General features: G+C 33.3%; 1 protein-coding gene across 2 annotated transcripts; it reads left to right on the top strand.

Moving 5' to 3' along the window:
- The first annotated feature begins 3,448 nt into the window (after nucleotides 1-3,448).
- Nucleotides 3,449-21,532, top strand: LOC8277193 (DNA-directed RNA polymerase III subunit 2). Of its 2 annotated transcripts, XR_001535674.3 has the most exons (39): nucleotides 3,449-3,687; nucleotides 3,788-3,884; nucleotides 3,993-4,114; nucleotides 4,225-4,317; nucleotides 4,503-4,575; nucleotides 4,653-4,743; nucleotides 4,833-4,885; nucleotides 5,557-5,621; nucleotides 5,868-5,973; nucleotides 6,116-6,226; nucleotides 6,636-6,695; nucleotides 7,533-7,571; nucleotides 7,715-7,765; nucleotides 7,852-7,950; nucleotides 8,733-8,792; nucleotides 8,944-9,036; nucleotides 9,959-10,060; nucleotides 10,162-10,272; nucleotides 10,409-10,525; nucleotides 11,520-11,636; nucleotides 11,718-11,798; nucleotides 12,533-12,637; nucleotides 12,716-12,796; nucleotides 12,930-13,061; nucleotides 13,153-13,197; nucleotides 14,723-14,800; nucleotides 14,868-15,007; nucleotides 15,136-15,217; nucleotides 16,481-16,605; nucleotides 16,681-16,816; nucleotides 16,898-17,028; nucleotides 17,784-17,909; nucleotides 17,999-18,054; nucleotides 18,299-18,369; nucleotides 19,705-19,789; nucleotides 19,874-19,977; nucleotides 20,653-20,781; nucleotides 20,987-21,106; nucleotides 21,187-21,532. XR_001535674.3 is itself a non-coding variant. In XM_015723266.3 (38 exons), exons 1-38 carry the CDS (start codon nucleotides 3,647-3,649, stop codon nucleotides 21,035-21,037), a joined length of 3,459 nt encoding a protein of 1,152 aa, XP_015578752.1. In that variant the 5' UTR covers nucleotides 3,449-3,646; the 3' UTR covers nucleotides 21,038-21,532. The 2 variants fall into 2 exon arrangements, 1 of the variants encoding a protein (XP_015578752.1); XM_015723266.3 differs by having other exon boundaries at nucleotides 20,987-21,532.
- The last annotated feature ends 258 nt before the right edge of the window (nucleotides 21,533-21,790 follow it).

Here is a 21,790-nt window from a genome sequence, read left to right as displayed (position 1 = left end):
TTATTTCATGTGCAATCTTCTGAAGTTCATGTGATTGAGCCTCTATAGATTTGTCATCAGTCATTTGGTATTTGAGGTATTAGCTGACAATATATTTCTTGGTTCCAACCTCCTCTGTGTCATACTTCTTCTATGATGCCTCCTAAATTTCTTTTGCAAACTTGTCAGTATCGTAGCAGTCATAGAGATCATTAGATAAGCCATTCAAGATGTAATTCTTGCATAAAAAAATATTTTCATTCCAAGTCCCGAATTCCTTAGAGCACAGGTTTCTCATGTACAAACATAGGCAAGTTCTTTTGGTAGTTAAATAAAAAAAAAAAATTTTGCTTCCATCTCTTAAAATATAAGCCCTCAAAACGAAATGGTTTGTTCAGATCAACAGCAACATAAATAATTTTGATAGAAGACATAGAGTATAAGACATGGTAGATACATAAGCATCTTAAAATTGTTAAGACATAAAGCAAATAACCAAAAATAATATTACCAAATAAATAAGCCGAGTCGCAGACTAGGTCACTCTCTTGAAGACGTTTCACTGCTTTGCTCAAGATTGTGCAAGCAGTGATGGCCCTGATGTCTCTAGGATAAAACAACCTAGAGTAAACCTCTATCTTGATCTTCATTGCACAAGGAGAAGATCAACAAGACAAACATCCTCTCTAATGCGTAGAATCAAAAAGCAGTACTGTAAATAGAATGTATAAAATCAAATTGAAGAGATGATCTTGAAAAAAGAACTAAATGTATATATATAAGCATTTGAAAAATAAAAATGTGAAGAAAAATAAAGGAGACAAATCAAGGAGATATCTGGGAGAAAATCATGGGTTGTTCATATACGTAATCTTAGGTTTACTTATTAAAAAAATATATTTATTTAAATAAATTTTATATAAAAAATAATTATCAATCCATCTAGCAATATCACAGACGGACGAACGATAGCGGCGCGTGCACACGGTATTGATTTACATCCTCTCTTCCATAAAAGTGGGTACCCCTTGGAGTCCAAACTCAGAGGCAAAGTCCCCTTGTTATTAACACATTGAACTATGTGTTTCTAAGCAATATGGGATAATAGAGAACATTTGATTAAAATTCACATAATTTCCAATACAAAAGTGTGTAAAACACATATAACATTATAAACACACATATGTCTAATAGTATTGATTTGACTAAATACATAAATGGCCCCTTGAATTCGTTCTGTTTTTGCAATTGGCCCCCAAAATTCAACTTTGAATCACTTGGATTTTCAACTTTACTAGTTATTTTTAACTCATTCACTAATGATAGTAATAAAATTCTTACTAACGATATTATTTATAATAGGCAAAATATATAATTTAACTTTTGAACTTGTTCTGTTTTTGTAATTGGCCCTCTAAACTCAACTTCGATTCAATTGCGCATATGAACTTCACAAGTTGTTATATTTAAGTCATTCACAAATGGAAGTTAAGCGCGTTGGATTAATGTATCATTTATTGTATATTAAAATTATTTTATTAATTTAATAAAATATATATATATATATATTCTAAATGACTGAAATAAATCGTTGTAATTCTTTAGCTTTTCTGCCATCAGGACTTCTTTTTATGCTCATAGGTTATAACCACACCTGTAAGCATAATAAGAAAATATTTATCGGATAATAGAAGACAATGAGTTTTATTTAAGAACTAAAACTCACTATTTTTTATTTTATATTAGTTACTTCTTTTATATTTTAAATTTATTATTATTTTACTCGAACTTATGTTTTTAGATGACAAAAAGTTGAGTTCAGGAGCCAATTGCAAAAGTGGAACAAGTTTATGGAACTATTTATGTATTTTTATTAATTTAAATTTAAATATATTATTATTTTATTTATATTTACGTGTTTTTTAGATTGTCTAAAACACACATGCATGATATCTATAACCGAAGGGGTTAAAAATAACAATTTATAAAATTAAAAAGTTGAATTGAATCAAAATTGAGCTTAGGACAACAATTATAAACTAATTTAACAACTTGAAGTATTCAACAGGCTCAACTTGAAAATCATAGAGGTAATGAGTTTTTTTTTTTTTTTTCAAGTTACCCAGAAAATGTATTATGCCTATGCACATACCAATACAAGCATGATGTTAAAAACTTGACCTAAGGAATGCAAAGGTAATACTGTAAAAATCTAAGAAAACTGACATAGCTGGAAATAATCAAATATAGTTATATATATATATATATATATATAATAATACTTCCAATCTATTAAATAGCAATATCGTGCCTTTTTAAACGAATAAATAAAAGAATATGGCATATCGAGTAAAATGTTGTTTTTTAGATCCTTCCAATTTATACAATAGAAAAATAAATCCATTTTACAAAATATAATATTATTAAATTATGCAGCTCATAGAAAAAGAGAATTTCTAATAGATTATTCTATTAAATACATTAAAAAATAAAAAAAATGAGAAGAAGATCTATTAAATACATTAAAGATCAATGTGTTTATGCTACCAATTCATGCAATTCATAATATAAAGAAAAAGTTTTAGATAAACTAAAATTGGTCAAGTGCATATTTATATTACAAATTTTGGATATTTGGTCAGTTTAAAAATTTAATTTTTAATGTAATCTAATAGAGGCTTAAATTTTTTTTTTTAAATTATATTTTACCGTTTGTGTCTTCATTCAATACATCTATATATATTGTATGAAAGTGTTTAAAATTATAAGATAATAAAATTCAAATGTATGGTAGTTTAAATTGAAAGTTATTTTAGATATTGGAAAAAATAAAATTTAAATATTTATTAGAATAAATTAAAAATTAAAATATCAAATTAACTAATCAATATAAATTCAAAAAAATAAATATGTATTTAGCGACTAAAATTTATCAAGTCAATGTCTAGAGTACAAATACAAATAAAAGGCCGATTTATTTGTTTAAATACTAACAAAGAAAATATAGAGTAAGAAAGAATAAAAGTGTATAAAAAGTCAAATAAAAATAGGTCAACTTTCTTATTCTTATATTTTCCTGAGAAATTCAAGAGAAATAAAAATCAAATTATCCTAAAAGTAATTTGATTCGTTTCTTCATAATTTTCTTTTATGATTTGAATAAAAGGTTTTTATTTGGATATTGGAAACAAAAAAATTCAAGATTTAATTACCATTAGAAAGACTGGACTGTAATAAATGAACTCATTACAATTTCTTTTTATCAACTGATTTCAATATATTTTGATTTTAATACTATCCGAACTAAAATAAAGATTTATCTAAAAAGATAAAACTAAAATAAAGATTATGTTGATCCAATCCAATATACCCGGTTAAATTTGAACAAGAAAAACCCGGCTAAATACGTAGAACCGCATACGGCATACAATACTACACCAATTATCAGTTCGAGATTGACCCGGATCCGACGCAATGGGCAGAAGAGGGTTTTAGAAAAAGGGTTTATGCCTATGGTTCTAACTGGCTCCATTTTCCAAACAGCAAACTTTCTCTGCAAAATCAAACGAATAAAAGAGAACCTAATTCCTTTCATTTCCATTACAAAATTGAACAATTAATTAACATTCAATTTAATTTGATCAATCAAAGCAGACCATAATAAACCATGGGACTTATGCAGACAGATTCTTCTATTGGAAACAATGAGTAGGTTCTTCTTCCCCTTTCTATATTTTTTTTGTTAGTTGTTTAGGGTCTTAGTCAATAAGCAATGAGTTTTGATTGCTCCTAAACTGTGTAATTAAAGGCAAAATTTGGTCGAGCAATTAATCGATAAGCAGAAGCTCACTGCTCCTATTAAATCAGCCGTCGATAAATTCCAGCTTCTTCCTGAGTTCTTAAAGGTAATTAATTAGTCGATTAATGTAACACTCATTTTGTACTATAACAAAGAAATTTAAGTTTATTTTGTTTATCTATTAGTTTTAAATGGCTGTTATTGTCCTGATCAGGTTAGAGGACTAGTGAAGCAGCATTTGGACTCATTTAATTACTTTGTAAACATTGGTATAAAGAAGATTGTTCGCGCTAATGATCGAATTGTATCCACTGTTGATCCTGGGATTTATCTCAGGTACCTATTTGATTGTTTTCTTGTTCGTCTTCATTTAGTGTTTTTGAATAATCTGATTTGATGGATTAAATTCGCTTATATATTTGTGTTTTCGTGTCAATTTTATCCAGGTTTAAGGATGTTAGAATTGGTACACCTTCGGATATAATGGACGGTGTTAGTGAACAACTAAGTCCTCATATGTGCCGGTTATCTGACAAGACGTATGCAGCCATTCATCCTTGCTTGTATCATTTTATTTCTTTCATTATTCACTTGCTTATGTATGGACATTGGATAAATATCTAGTAATATGTGCATACGTGTATTTCTTTGTATGCATACATGAGGTCGTCAAACTGAAGGACTTCTGAATTTGTCTCTGTTTGGCACTTGCTGTGAATGTTAGGTATGCTGCACCGATATTGGTCAATGTAGAGTATATTTACGGAAGCCATGATCAGAAAACCAGAGTGGAAAAGGTAGTAGTAGCATAATTGGTACTTATATCTAGTAGTGTGGAAACGTCGCTGTGGATAAATTGTAGTTGTTCATGCAGAATGATGTTGTTATTGGAAGAATGCCTATCATGTTGCGGAGTCGCAGTTGTGTATTATATGGAAAAGACGAAGCTGAACTAGCAAGGCTAGGTTTGTGTGCCCTAACCTCATATATGGCTTTTTGTTGTGGCATATATTTACGTCCATGCTTCTTATTAGACAATGTTTGTTGACTTTAGGTGAGTGCCCCCTGGACCCTGGAGGATATTTTGTCATAAAAGGAACAGAAAAGGTGATTTACTAACTCTTTTAATGGTTTTAACATTTTGGAAATAATATTTAAAGCAAGTTGTTCGTTTGTGCACACATTTCATACTGCAATGGTTTGTACAACTTGACTTAATGACGATCAGGATTCCCTTGACGGCATGTTCTGCAAGGCCCTTCATGTATGGTTTGCAATTTCTTGATACAATTCAACTCTGCGCTTGAAGCATGTGTTATTTGGCTGAAGAGAGCGGCTGAATACTTGAGATACTATTGAGGGTTATACTTGATACCATAGTAAAATGCTGTTAAGTTATCAGAATGACAAACTTAGGCCTAGGCAATCAGAAAATGGCTTTAGTTGCAGGAACTTCTCTTAAATGCAGCTCTTTCTTGGACCACTTGAGTTATGGTTCTTACATATTGTGAACAGTTCATGTGTTTAATCATGATAAACTGATGACAATAAAATATGATTGCAATGTGATTTAAAGTTTTGATCTTTCTGTAGATGAATAAGTGGCTTTTAGAAGGTGAAGGCCATGCTACAAAATTTCATGTGCACTTTGATGATGCTATATTTTTTTTATTTGCTTCTTCCTGCAATTTTCATTGAGTTTACTTAGTTCTATATTTTCCTATCTTTTTGTGATAGTTTTTCTTATTTGCATTTTTGATGCCAAAAATCTCTTTCAGGTGATCTTAATACAAGAGCAACTTTCAAAGAATAGAATAATTATTGATACCGATAAGAAAGGAAAGTAAGTTGCTCTTTGGGTTTTATGTCAATTTCTTATTTCTTTCTTTGATATGACCCAAGCATCTTCCATTTTTATTTCTGTGACTAGGATGCTCCTAATTTGGTGTTTATCTAAATATTTTCTTACTGTTCTGATGATAAATTTTTTGACTTGATATTGTTTTTTCTTATTCTTTTGATTCACTTCTCAATGGGCTTTACAATTTATGGGTTTGGCTCCTTATGATTGTTTGCTACCTTTTTTCAGTATAAATGCATCTGTTACAAGCAGCACAGAGGCAACAAAAAGCAAAACAATTATTCAGATGGAGAAGGAAAAGATGTATCTATGTCTCAATCAATTTGTAAAAAAGGTCCTTGTTTTAGAATTACTTTTTTTTTTTAATTCCATCCCCCCTACACCCCACAAGAGTTTATGTTTATTTTTGTTCCATGTCTTTTTTTAGAGCTGCCTTGGGTTGACAAGGTATTAATTATTTTCAAAATGTGTTATAGATTCCTATTATGGTAGTAATCAAGGCTATGGGAATGGAGAGTGATCAAGAGGTTGTTCAGATGGTGGGAAGAGATCCTCGATACAGTGCCCTACTTTTGCCATCTATTGAGGTAATCAATCATGAAATGTTCTGGAGTCACTATCGATTAACTTCCTAGACAACTTGATTGCCATTATGGGCGTTAATAAATTAGCACGTTAAAGCATTTGCTATATTGCATTGTTTTCTATTCTGGAAAATAAAGATAAAAGGGGGTTCATGTTGCTTATAATGAAATTGGGTTTGTCCATTATAATTGTAATGGTACAATCTTTTCTGTGGTAAATAGTGACATTTGCTACTTCTTAACATTCTGGATACATATATTTGTGTCCTGCATTTTTGCTTATTTCTGCACTCAAAATTTGCATATTTTTGGATTTTAAACGTCATTGTCTCCTAATTCATTTTGTTTCTATATTATTGCTTTGTTCACCTCGTACTAAGTTAATCTCTAAATCTTCCTACTCTGATCTCAGGAATGTGCTGGTCTGAGTATCTACACTCAACAAAAAGCTTTGGAATATCTTGATGGAAAGGTATGATACTCCTGTTTATAAGCGTCATTGCATCAGTAGTCCTTGGTGATTTTGGTATTTAATTTCATAATCAGATGCGCTAACTTAGACCTCAAAGTGATCATAGAACTGTAACTCCTGGGTTTGTAAATTTCTTGCTCTCTGAGGATCAATTGCTTGATAACCATTGCCAGGTATCCAGTTGATGAAAATTCCTTGTTGGTTGATGTTTAACTTTATGTTGTTTTTATGCACAATTATTGACAATTACATTTCCTGTTTATTTCACAATTGCCTTTTAAAAAGTTGCTTTCATGCAACTCTCAGATATCGTTCATTTTCAAACCATCTTGATATCGTGACTTGACCTTGATTAATATCACTATTGTAAGTTCAGTAAGGTTACACTTAAACATGGCAAAGCTAGAGTTGAGTTTTTTGAACCAGTCAAGATTGATTTCTTTTCTGTGTTATCGTTGCTGTGAACCTGGAGAGCATGCAAGTCCATTAGAAGAGACTTATTTATCTTTTCTGTTTATGTAGGGTAGACTGATCCTAGCCCATAGTTACTGATCATTAGAGCAGGAGTCAATATGTTGTAAGTTTTAAGTATTTGACTGATCAAACAATTTGCATCTTAAGTCTGACCATTTCAACAATAGTGTTCAATAAGGATGCTACGTCTGCTAATTTGTTTTGCATTCTTTAAATTGTTTGTTTTATTTTTAGTTTTTTTTGTAGTACATACTTGTTCACCTGATAAAGCCATATGCTTTAGCTTTCTTAATTCAATTATCAGTGCTGACTCCATATTCAAGTTTGCAGCTAGTTTTTAATATCAATTTTTGGCTGTTGCAGGTGAAGATGTCTACATATGCCAGTTCTTCATTTGTAAAGGTTTTCCCTTCCTCTTTCCCTTTTTATATACGTGCGCTACAGGACACTACATCTTATGTATCTTTGACTATACGCATGAATGTTTATATAGATTTGTTTGCTGGATTTTTGTTTAACATAGGATATTGTTACTTTTTGAACAGGAAAATAGAGCTCTTACTATTCTTCGAGATGTCTTTCTTGCTAATGTTCCGGTAGGATTTCTCTTATATACGCAATTCAAATACACTTGCTAATAGTCAGTATATCAAGTTTAACCTCTGTATTTTCTGCCTTTTAGGTGCATAAAAATAATTTTCGTCCAAAATGTTTGTATGTTGCGGTAATGTTGCGGAGGATGATGGAAGCTATGTTAAACAAGGATGCAATGGATGATAAGGTAATTGATTTACTTATATAGACATGAATGTATTATAGTTTTGTTTCTTGCATTCAAATAACTAGAATCTATATAGAAGGGACAGAAAAGCAATAGCCAAGGGGTCCTGCAGAAGTATGTGAGTGTAAAAAAGAAATTCTCTAAAAGAAATTTGAAAAGCAAACGACTCTTTTATGAGAAAGGATCAGAAGATGAAATTCCCTAGAATGGAAAGCAAACAAAATCTTTTAAGACAAAGAATCAAGATGATTAATACATGGTTGATGGGAGGCCATTTAAGCAAAGGTGCAGGGAGTCTATTATCACGAGGTACAAATTATTTGACAAACTTTGGTTGTTCCTCTTGTTCAGAAGGTAGGCATCTAGTACAACTGAGTGGCTGCCTAGGATAAACCTCCACTGCTCATATAAATTCAATAGCAGCACCATGGAGGCATATCTTTGGCTACCCTCATCCGAGAGTGAGCCAATTCTTGAGGAAGCTTTATGTGTATGAGGGAGTGCATTTTATAGGAAATGGCTACTTTGAGTTGGTAGCTACATGGTCTGAATTATCTTTTGGGGTATATAGGTGCTTCAAATGCTTTGACCATTCTTCTCCTTTCTTTGTGGTTTTTAAAATGTTTTATATATCTGCTTCATTGCATTAAATCAGTGGATTAGTTTTTCGATTCCCATCTATTCAGGTCATTTCCAGTTGAGCCTACTTAACATGCATTGTATGTGTCTGGGTTGATGTGTGATGGCATATTTCAAATGAATTGTTCTCATCCTTTTTATAGGATTATGTGGGTAACAAACGATTGGAGCTATCTGGCCAGTTAATTTCTCTGCTCTTTGAGGTATTATGCTACAATTCCTGATTGCTATAGACGCTATATTTTCCAAATTCTCTCTCCCTCTCTCTCTCTCTCTCACACACACACACACACACACACTCTCTCTCTCTCTCTCTCTCTCTCTCTCTCTCTCTAATTTGGCTCTGCATTGTAGGACTTGTTTAAGACAATGATTACTGAGGTTCAGAGAACAATAGACACCGTGCTTACAAAACAAAATCGGTCTAGCCGGTTTGACCTTGCCCAAGTAAGTGGTGGATGTTATTGATGCAACCGTAGTCTATCTGAGTATGTGAGTCCCTGTGTTAGGATGACATGCATCTTCTTCTCATATGTTTTTCCTTCAATGTTGTATAGTTGTTTTAGCTTTAGGAAGTCCGTTATTGTTCCTTACTTTTCCATTGGTGACAATGCCATTGTATGTGCCTCTTCTTGTATAACTTTATACTGAAATAGTTTTACATGCAGATATATTTGTTGATAATATACTTTCTGTCCTAGGCAGAGGCATTGTAAATGATATTTCCTATATCAATCCAGACTTCAGTATGCTATTATTGCGAATGACATACAATACTCTTTGGTCGCTGAAAGTATTTTCCAGGAAAGCAATTTACAATTTTTTGTGTGCTTAGGAAAATTAGTTAACTGTCATTTTAAAGGAAAATGAGTTCAAATGACTTCAAAAGAGGAAGTTATTTTCTGGACTTATACAGACTTATGGGAAAGAAAAGAATTTATACAAACATTAGGTGAACACGTACCTGTTAGTATATCAATTGCTGCCCATCGCCTCTTGTAACCCCCAGATACCAATGGCCAGTGCTGTTGTTTGGACTCTATACAGTCATCAGAAACCAAAATTTTCTCTCTTTTTTTTTGTATTTTTCTTTATATTAATTATAAATATATGATGAATTTATGACAAATGTAAATATTTTATGGACTGTAACCACCAGAAAAGAGCATTTTAGAAGACATTTTCCATAAAAAAGTTATTTTCAGCCTTGACACCCTTTATTTATCTTCTTATACTTGATTAGGACCTTTATTTTATTTCATTTTAGACTTCCATATAAGGACAGTTGTCTTACTTCCTGAACAAGTTTCTTTGATTTTGCAGTTCCTTTTTTTTTTTTCTTTCCCTTTAACCTTTTTTCTTGTTTCAGTATATAGTCAGAGATAACATTACTAATGGGCTGGAAAGGACGCTCTCTACTGGCAACTTTGATGTCAAGCGATTTAAAATGCACAGGAAAGGCATGACACAGGTTGTGTACGTTTCCATTTTAACCCTCAGGAAATTATTTTATTCTTTTTGTATATGCTTTATTGGTATAGAATAAACTGATGGTGAATCCTCTTCTGGAAGGTGTTAGTTAGATTATCCTATATTGCAAGTTTAGGCATGATGACAAGAGTCTCACCACAATTTGAGAAGTCCAGAAAAGTAAGTGGACCTAGAGCATTGCAACCAAGCCAGGTAATGTTAATGTTTGCATTATATTGGAGAAAAATTGCAAATTTGGTTGCTTTTTTGTTCTGCTGCTTAGGCTTATATGTTTTATTGCTGATCCTTAAGTTATTTTGTTTGATGATGTTCTGCATTTTTGTTATAGTGGGGTATGCTTTGTCCTTGTGATACTCCAGAAGGTGAAGCTTGTGGACTAGTGAAGAACTTGGCCCTAATGACTCATGTTACAACTGATGACGAAGAGGGTCCATTAATTTCTCTGGTATGTCTCCAGTTCAAATAAATTTTTCTCTCTTAGGGTAAACACAGCATTTCAGATGTTGCTTAGAGATACCTCTTGATGAGGTAATATCTCTTATTAAGTATTCTAGATAGGAATAAGAAACAGAATAGTAAGGAGGTATAAAACCAAGTCTGTTGATTTAAGTTAGATTGTACATGTAGATATCTATAGTGATCCTAATCTTGAGGAAATATTGTTCTCTTACAAGATATTGAGCTGAAGTCTATAGTGATCCTATTCTCATTGTCAAGCAATATCAATAATTGGGCCTTGATATCTGTCATGTTAATGCATGTGTTTCTTTTTGCTTTACGCTTAACGAATTGTGTTATTCGTTAAGCTCCTTGTGAGATCTCGTGCTTGTCATTACCGTTTTCTTTCTTTGATTAAATTTTTGCGCTTTGCCTTTTTAAACTTTGACTTATTCACATGAATGTCATTTATGACCTTGAAAATTCAGTTTGGGTGCTGGACTAATTCTTAATAGAAGATGTGCTTATCAGCCTAAAAACTTCAATAGTGATGATAATCATTGTTCATGGGTAATTTGAGCAGTTCTTAATGTTCGGCTGCATATTTTTTTAATAACTTCTTCATTATTAACCCATCCAACAACTTGTAACTTCTCTGCTCCCTGAATTTTCTGGCTGCTGTCCCAATACCTTTGCAATCAAATTTCCACTTCTTGTGTATAAAACTTAAAATTCTGCAATCCTGGACAGCTTTCATAGAAAGTAATTCTTTTCTTCTATGACTTGAGATGGAGAAGAAGAATCTACATACCTGCGATAAGTAGCCGACATAGTTGAAGTTTACTTAGTTTAATTTCTTTCTTTGGCATATAAGTTTTCAGTTACTAGCTCTATATATAGGCCTGTGCATGTGTGATTATGTGTTTGTGTGCATTTGAGCTTATATGTCCTCTTAGCAATTAAGAAAAACTATCGTAATACTGCAATGTTTACTGCAATAGTGCTATTGTTTGGGCGTTGAAGACTTGGAACTTCTTTCTGGAGAAGAGCTTCATACGCCAAATTCTTTTCTGGTTATATTTAACGGGCTCATCCTTGGCAAGCACAGACGGCCGCAGGTAAAAATGGTTTTGTTATGTGCAAATTCTGTTTCTTTCCATTAACTTTCTTTTTGATCCCCTCCCAAAATCCATGTTCAGTATTTCGTTAATTCCATGAGAAAGCTGCGAAGAGCTGGCAAAATTGGCGAGTTTGTAAGTGTCTTTGTGAATGAGAAGCAGGTAAATTCTTGTGCCTCAATTTATTAGAAATGTAATATCAAAATAGAAAGTTTGTTATGCACTTAAAATATGTGACATGCTTTTGGTATGAGGTCTGATGTAGGACTGGTTAGGGTTTATATATGACGTGGTCTGAGGTATGGATCTGAAATGGATGTAAATAAATCCTAACAATCTCATGACTGTGAAGCCACAATTTGGTTTCTAATGCAAATAACTGTGTTTAACAGTCAGCAAAGACTTAATCAATTACTAGCAACTGGACAGAGTGTCTAAAAATATCCTTTATCAATCAAGCTATTGCTGATTTGATGAAGCAACTGAAGTCATGCAAGGATAAGGAAATTTAGTTAGGTCTTTAAAATGCTTTCGGAATCAAACTTCTACTGATTTGATGAAGAGACTCTAGTGACACAAGGATGCAAATATCTAGTTAAGACATTATTTGGAATCTTTGTTTGCTCTTGAAAATCTTATTATGGCTAGTTTTTAATGTAAAATCTGGGAGAGCCAATTTACTAACTCGAGCAGTTGCCATGACCAATTCTATGAAACTTCTGGCTGCAAATTTTTGGCTTCTACTTGCTTCTTATCATTTTTCAAGCATAAATAGAAATAAAGGAAAGAGATGGAAAATCATAATCTTTCATATCTTTGGTTTAGTAAACTAGTAACTTTTGGGGGTTTTAATAATTATTAAATAGCCGATCTTGTGACAAAAAAATGTTTCTCAGCGCGCTGTGTACCTTGCTTCTGATGGAGGTCGAGTTTGCCGTCCACTGGTTATTGCAGATAGAGGTGTATCAAGGATTAAAGAGCACCATATGAAAGAGTTGCGGGTGAGTTTGATCTATGTACTGTATTCTGCACAAAGAATGGTGACTTCAGAACTGATTTACTTTATTTTTCCCTTTCAGGATGGAGTCCGCACTTTTGATGACTTCTTACGCGACGGATTAATTGAATATCTTGATGTCAATGAGGAGAACAATGCTCTGGTTGGTTCTCATTTAACAATCCCCAAGTCTTTAGCTATTGTAATGTTGGAAAGTAATTTCTTATCTTTTAGGATTTACAGGTTGTCATAGATAGGCGATGGCCTGTAAGTTTGTAAAACTTTTGGTTGTGCAGATAGCTTTATACGAAGGAGAGGCCACACCTGAGACGACCCATATTGAGATAGAACCTTTCACCATCCTGGGCGTTTGTGCTGGGCTAATACCATTTCCTCATCATAATCAGTCTCCAAGGAATACATATCAGGTTTCATTATGTAATTCCTAAAGTTTAGGATCATGCTTTTCCATGAACAAACAATTTCACTCTTACCTTTTGCTTTTTTACTGTTAAACAGTGTGCTATGGGGAAGCAAGCTATGGGAAATATTGCATACAACCAGGCAAGTAATTGTTTCATTATTTATTATCAATTTTGCACGGAAATGGAACTATTCTTATCTGTCCCTTTTTATGTCAATTGCATTGTACTATTTCCCTGAAGCAGTTGCATTGTGTTGCTGCAACAAAGTTCAATAATTACTTCAGTCTAATGATTTGATTTTTTGGTACATACACTCACAAAACCAAATGTGAGAAATATATACATTAATGTTTTCATCTATGAAGCACTGACACTCCTAGGGGGTTGCCGTATGTGTGTTAGACACTCTGGGGACATGGACACCAAAAAACATGTTTTTTACTTTTTTTTTCTTTTGCAGGTGGGGACAGTTGGGGACACATGATATAATAAAATTTGCAAAACTTGGAACAAATTTGAAAAATGTGGGGTACCTCTTATAATTACTTAAAATATAATGAATCAAATTATAAAAACATAAAACATAAGTCTCTTAAGAAAACCGTAATGACACTTAATCTCTATATCTCACGCTTATTTCAACAAAAAGAAATCTCTCTCTCTACCTCTATCTCTTCGGTTTGTTCTTCACTTTCTCCACCTTAAAATCTTTTCTATACCTTATTGAGATTGAGTCACTGGATGGTGCAGAGGTTCTTGAGAGATTGAAAGTGTTTTGGATTTATAGTTTAACTTTTATGAATGTTATTTATGTAAGTTTACATTGTAATAATTATCATTTTCTATCTATATATATTAGATTTGTTGTGTCCCTGCCGTATCCATGTCTCGCTTTTTCAGAAAATCTCATCTCCTGTGTCCGTGTCCGTGCGTCATAGATTTGCATGTGTACTTATTGTTGTTGTTTGTGGCTATGCACTATACATAAAATGATTGTTGCTGTAATGGATAATGCTCCTGCCTACCTAGCCTACCTTTTTTATCATGACAACAATCAGGATTTGCGGCTTTATATCCTTGACTTGGTAATGGTTGACCACTTTTTATCCATAAATAAATATGTACCATAAAACAAAGAACATGAACATTCTTCTGGTTGCATGCTTAACGTAGCTGAGTTGCTGTATGGCTATGGCCAATGCAAATTGACTGGTTCTACATCTTTTTCTCTCAGAGGAAGACACCATTATAAAAAAGGGCTGGTAGCCCCTGCGTTCTCCCTTTCATTCCCTGATATAAGTTTTATCCAAGAGAATTGCTAGAGTTCCTTTGCTTCCCATATCGAATAGCCAAAAAATATATTTGCCATAAAATTTAAATAAAAAAATGACCAAAAGCGAGATCTCAAAAGTAATAATTGTTACCATGATACTGGCTCTATCCTTTGAATGTTTCACTGTCTCTATTATTCATTTCAATTTTAGTTGGATTTCGATACTGATTTCTTTTCCTGTTACTGCTTCCCTTCCGCCAAACTAAAAGACATTATGTTGTTTTGGCAATTTTATGGAAAACTGAGTTTGTTGATACTTATGCATGTTTTCATATTAGTGAGAATGGTTTCTGTGCTAACTTAATAACCTTAACTGGCTTGTGTTTTGTAGTTATTCCGGATGGACTCTTTACTTTATTTATTGGTGTATCCACAACGCCCTTTATTGACAACAAGGACAATCGAACTGGTAATTATACTGCATAAAATAAATGTGGTAGAAATCATGGACTGTGAGCTAATTAGTTTACTTACAGGTTGGTTATGATAAGCTTGGGGCTGGTCAGAATGCAACTGTTGCTGTAATGAGTTATTCTGGCTATGACATAGAGGACGCAATAGTCATGAACAAGGCATCTTTAGACCGTGGATTTGGTCGCTGTATAGTAATGAAAAAGTATGCAATTTTGAGACCCTATATTTCTTACTTTTGTAGAATTCATTGTCATAGTAATTTTCCCTGTATGATTTTATTGCACTAATAAGGATTCATGGTTGCTTATTTTTGTTATGATCCATCAACAGGTATCCTGCCATTAGACAGAAGTATGAGAATGGTGCATCGGATAGAATATTAAGGCCAGACAGGACCGTAGAAAGGGAGAGGGTAATGCATATTGTGATGATAAATTTACCTTTTCTCCAAACCACTTTATTGATTGCATTTTGTCTGCTCAATTTATTTTACTGAAAATTTATCAGTTTATGGCTTTTGGTTTCCATTTTTGACAAATATTATTAAAACAAAGAAGGTACTTTGAGCTTGATATTAATTTTCTTGTTTGGCCACTCCTTATTGTAAAGGTTTACCTTTCCTCATCATCTCTCATACTGCATCGGGAATAAACGTCCACAAAAACAAATTCCTCTTTTCAATTTATCATGCTCCTTCCTGTCAGGATCTTTTATATTCCTCTACTTCGAAATATGCCATTAGATACTGGAAGACACTGCAGTTCATGTAATGTTGCACCTACTCTCTGTGTGAGATGCAACATGCCAAAATGGACCAATCTTTTGGGACTTCGAAAGCATCTTGATTAACATCACTCCAGCTATTATCCCTTGCATTGCTAAAATTTAGTGTATATATATGATGTTTTTTTAATTATTTTTTGACTTAGCTTTAAGCCCTTTGAGATTTTTGGATGATCCTCCATGATTTTCATCTGGAAACACTAGCCAATTATGAAGCATGCTCCAGGGGATGTCTTCTTGTATATTATTTGTCAATTCATCCATGAAATTGAAAAGATGAAGGCTTGATATGATCCTTGGCTTAAGCTAGTCTTCATCATTTAAGTGGCTCCCTCTTCATGCATATCTTTCCGTACATTCAAATGTGGATAGTTGATACCTCTACTAAGATAAAATTCCTCTTGATACTTAAGCCGGTTCAATGTCAACGAAAACCATGCAGAGGTCTTCGTGAACATACCACACGATTCTTATCTTTTCAGGACGCATCCAAGCTTACTAGGAACACTGTGTGGGCCATATGCTCTTCTTGGATGTCTTTCTGATGCTTCCTTAACCTTGGATGATATTGCAATGTCTTAAAGAACAAAATGATTTAGCTTAACAATAACATACCCCCTTACACAAATTTAAAACAATTGTAATACAAGATCGAAGTTTCACCTTTTTTGATGTCTTATGAAGGATAGATCAAACCATAGCCACTTATTCATAATAACCATGTTTGAATTGGCTGCTACAAAGTAATATCTTGTGCAGTGTCTGGATTACAGTCGTAGACCACCGGCACAGATGTAGCCATTCCTCACCATGCTATTGGATGATTAATCTCTTCAACTTATGATAGCAAAAGTGTTAGTTTGCTTACTCGCATGTATTTTCACTTCTGTAGGTGTTGGACTATGATGGACTTGCTGCTCCTGGGGAAATTATCAAACCAAGTGATATCTATGTCAAGAAGGAGTGCCCAATTGACACAATGGGGCCGGTAAAATCATCTGCGGCATTAGAAAATATGTGAGTAATATGCTGATTAGTTATTATTGTTACTATTTTACATCATTGTCATTCACCCTTCTTTCCAATATCCAGCAAATATAGGCCTAGTCCTCTTTCATATAAAGGTCCTGAAGGGGAGTCACCTGTGATAGATAGAGTTGCTCTTTCTTCAGATAGGAATAACAATCTATGTATCAAAGTCATGATTCGCCACACTCGTAGACCAGAGGTAAAAGTTTTAATCTGTCTTGGGATATAACTGCAAGCTTTTTTCATGTGTGTGCTTATCTAGTTTTGCATATTCTTTCAGGTTGGTGACAAATTTAGTAGCAGGCATGGGCAGAAAGGTGTTTGTGGAACAATCATTCAACAAGAAGATTTCCCTTTTTCTGAACGTGGCATTTGCCCCGATTTGATTATGAACCCTCATGGCTTTCCAAGGTAATTGTTCCCTTCTACTTGTTGATTATTTTCACATTATGGAAACTAAAAGGGAAGAGTGAATGTACTATGGAGAATGATTTCCATATATTGAACTTAAAAAGAATTTCTTAAAATTTAAATCATATTGAATCAAATTTATAAGAATAGAACAAATTAATTGAACCAAAGTTCACAGTTCTGGAGTTCGAATTTTCTTTTACTTCAGGTATCTGTACCTTTTCAAATTTAGTTAGTTAATTCGGTATGGACTTATTAGGTTAGACCTCCGTGCTAGCAAGCCGTCAAAGTGCTTTTCAACTTCAATTAGTTCGGTTTATTTTATCCTTGTGGCCTTGGCCATGAATTTTTTTTTTCATCATATTGAATCAATCAACCAAAAGAGTGTGGGCCCCAAAGGGTTTCATCGAGTTGATGCACTAGACCAGGTAAGCAGTAGTGCTCTGCAGTTGCGAATTGGTGAGAATTTGATAGGGAAACCAGAGGCTAAATGGAACAAGTGATATAATTCATTAGGACTCTGTCATAATCTTGTGATGCACTGTGTTTCTACTTAAGGAAACTGCATAATCTTGTTTTTTTAATTCTTTTTTATTGTCAAATTTATCTGGCCCTAGGGGAAATGATTTTATTGATCCTTTTGCCAAATATTTAACTTTGCTGGCTGTGGAAGCTGTTAATTATTGTTTTTTTATTCCTTTATCTTGCAAGCTGGAGTAATTTAAGTAATTTATGCATTTTTTTTTTGTATTTAGTCGAATGACTGTTGGAAAGATGATAGAACTTCTTGGGGGTAAAGCCGGGGTCTCCTGTGGTAGATTCCATTATGGTAGTGCTTTTGGAGAACCAAGTGGTCATGCAGACACGGTTGAAGCTATAAGGTGCCTTCTTATCTCTAGCATGTTCTTCTTTTCCACCATATTACCATTCTAAATTCATGTTCTGATATCTAGTTCTTTGTCTATGGCAGTGAAACCCTTGTCAATCGTGGCTTTAGCTACAATGGGAAGGACATCATTTATTCAGGTTATGCTGCTTTTACTCTGAGGGTCTTGCATCTGCATTGCCATCTTATATTCTATAAGGAGTCATTTTGATCTTTTTCAGTATTTACAGCAAGTAATGTCTTAGTTGTTTGGGTATTGGGAAAACATGCTCTAATTTAAACAGAAAAAAGTACTTGTATCAGTAAGTAAGTTTTTTATGAACCAAAGGATCAAGATATGCATAAATCAGTGAAAGGTTTCTGATATCCGTATTTTTCCTCCAGGCATTACCGGTTGCCCATTGCAAGCATACATTTTCATGGGGCCAATTTACTACCAGAAGTTAAAACATATGGTGAGATTTTTCTTCTTCATGTTTTGCCATTGTCCTGTTTGCTTGTATTAATTGACTGTGGTCTAGAAATGTTTATATTGACAAATGTGAATTGTACATTTTCAATTTGAATGATCACGTGAACATTAGTCACTTGCATTGTGCCACATGATGTAAAAAGCTGAATTTTTATTTCATAAATATCATATTCTCCTTTACCGTTTTGTGGCTGTAGGGATTTCTTTACATCCATAATTATTACATGTAAATTCTCATTGTATTTTTAATGCTGTTGTATCTGGTATAGCATCTAAGTTGCATATAATCGTTCTCATATCACATTATACATGCACCTTTTCTGTTTGCTTGCATATTATTACATATACTAAAGTTGTTGTTCCTGACACTTTTCCTAGGACAATACCAGGTGGAACTATTCCTATGGCCCGATATGGTCCAAAAGCATTCTATCACTGAGAATTAGACTCCTATCATCCTATTACTAGAGTTTAGCAAGTGATTAATTGTCACCATAGAAAGAAGTTATTTAACTAATTACTGGAGATTCCTTAGTTTATTTAGGTGGTATGATATCAATTGATAAATTATAGTTCTCACAAGAATCATCATATACTAGAGCAAAAGTGCCTTGCACTAGAACAATATCAGGTTTGTTTAAAATTTTATGTTTCTTTTGTGTTTTGCATCTCATATATATCTTCAATTGTTTTAAAATTATAGGAGCATTAATATATGTATATATATTTTTGTATAGGGCTGTTCTTCTTGCTTTCTTGAAGAAATGGTATTTTTCCTTAAAAGATTAAAAAGAAATTTTCTTATAATAACGCCATATAGACTATCGAATTAATCTGATTCCTTTTTCTTTAACCCTTTTATTCAAATTTAAGTTTAAAACTGCTGCTACTTTAAACACTCATCAGGAAAACTATTTAGTAGGCTTATTTTGGTCCATTTATTTACAAAGAAAATAAATATTACGTAATTATTACGTTTCAAGTATGGTAAATAACACTTTTATTGCTATATTATTTTGTAGTATTAATTTTGAAGTTATATAAATATCCATTTTTCTTGGATTTGAGTTTTGACGAATAATTTATTTACAATGATTTTAATCAAAATAGCAAAATAATATTTGCAGAAATGCGCGAGTAATTTGGCTCTTTTGGTATTAAAAAATGCATTAATATATACAAATTCTCACATAGTACATTTCCCTGTTTTTATCACGGATCTATATAATAGGTGACATATTTCCAATTTACTCAAGAAACAGATTATTTCAAATTTCCCTGTATTATACAATCATTTCTTTTGAATTTTGATGCCTAGGTCCTGGATAAAATGCACGCTAGAGGTAACGGACCCCGTGTAATGTTAACTAGACAACCTACCGAAGGGAGAGCACGAAATGGAGGTTTTGATTGCTTATATCAAGATATTTTCTCAATTTTCCTTCACCTCAAGAAGACTCCATTTTTACTAAATATTCACTTTGCAGGACTTCGAGTAGGAGAAATGGAACGAGATTGTTTGATTGCTTATGGTGCTAGCATGCTGATCTTTGAGCGTCTAATGATTTCAAGTGATCCTTTTGAAGTTCAGGTGACTCAGTACTCTACTTAATCACGAGTGTTAAAGATGATTTTTGCCTGCTGCTTTGTTTTGTAGAATTTTTTCTCTCTTTGCATATAGAACTGTTCATGGCCCACTGACCCACCAATCAAGTGAGATGGATGGTGCTTGGGCAGGGGCAGTTAGGGCCGAGCTTGATATATTTTAAATATTAAATAAAAAAGGGCTTGGGCCTGGATTTTTAGAGGCTGGCCCAACCCATCCATCGAACAGGTCTAGTTGCGTGGCATCTGGTTATTTAGCAAAATTTAAGCACATGGAATCAGCTGCTTCTTTTCTTCTTTGCTGTTCATTTTTTTAACTGATTTCTATGTTGTTCATGATACTTCAATTTCAGGCACTGGAATTAGTGCCGAAATTTTCTATGTGGTGGCAACATTATAGCATCATTGAAATTTTCAGATTTCTTTTATCTAAAATTCTCATAAGAAATGTCTAATTGGGCTCTTCCAGCATTAAATGTATGCTTAGTTATCATAAGGCAAACTGAAGCCTTTAACTTTGATCAAATGAAATTTTTTATGTGAATCTGGGACACTGAATGACCTCAAGATGATGGCTTGCTAGTTTGTGCTGCTTGTAGCTTAATCTATGTAAAACTAAAGCATAAAGAAAGTGATTTATAAGTCAAATTTTCTTTTGCAGGTTTGTAGAGTTTGTGGCCTATTAGGATATTTCAATCAGAAACTGAGAGCTGGTATTTGTTCTACTTGTAAAAATGGGGATAACATTTCTACTATGAAACTACCATATGCCTGCAAGCTCTTAATTCAGGTACCAATTTTATCAATCAATTGTGCATGTCAAATCTTACTTCTATGCATGTTGCAGTTCACCAAGATTCTTGCTTTTTTTTAAGAAAGGAAATTTTTATACGACGGTCTTCTGAAATTAATTTAGATATTCTTTTTGGAGAGTAATAATACTTTGATCTGTTATTTCCAATGACTCCTCAACATGCTTGCCAACTCCATTACAGGAACTCCAATCGATGAATATTGTTCCTCGTTTGAAGCTGGCAGAGGCATGATCTGATGGATAACCTATCAATGAACAATGCTGACTCGCTCAAAACCTCCCCAAGGCTTGCACATTTCTGGTCTAACTACAACTAAAATCTTGAGGTTATAAATTATGCCATCATGAAGATGAATCTTTGAGAACTTGGTTATATTTTAGGCTGCTGGCTGATGGGAGATGCAGGTGCTGAAATTGCTCAACTTCAGTTTTCAACTGGCATTCTTTCGAAGATGATTCTATGGCTGGTGCTGAAATTGATTATGTGTTTATTCTCTAGAGTTGCGATCACTTGTTTTTGTTTATTGTGCCAATTTATTTATATCCCCTGGGTCATTGTGCTTGGAAATGTTGGAAGAAGAACACCCTCCCAGTTCCAAATCAAGTATGATCATGATAATCTTGATTTTCCTCAAAATTCAGAATCAATGCTGTAGTTAGAAACCAATATCTCTTGGATTATTTTTACCAGTTGTTTTTATAATGGAAAGTGTTTGAAAGGTAAAAACTAAAGAAGTCTCCTATTGGAAGAAGACCTGTGATCTCAAGATGTAAACACCATGATCCATTTAAAGCTCTAGGTTAAATTAAGCTTTAATTAGTTTTGTAATTTTCTTCTTAATTGGTTTCCTTTTTCAATAATTTTCTTTTAAAAGTAGTAATTGTAAGATATTTTGTGAGTTCGTATACTTAGGGTGTGCGAATTTGCTGGATGGTTTTACGGTGTTGTCCCAGAAAATTATGGTTAAGGCAATAGATAAGCCAA

The sequence above is a fragment of the Ricinus communis genome, chromosome 8 (genome assembly GCF_019578655.1).
Source record: "Ricinus communis isolate WT05 ecotype wild-type chromosome 8, ASM1957865v1, whole genome shotgun sequence".
Lineage (NCBI taxonomy): Eukaryota > Viridiplantae > Streptophyta > Magnoliopsida > Malpighiales > Euphorbiaceae > Ricinus > Ricinus communis.
This window is presented reverse-complemented; position numbering and strand designations above follow the sequence as displayed.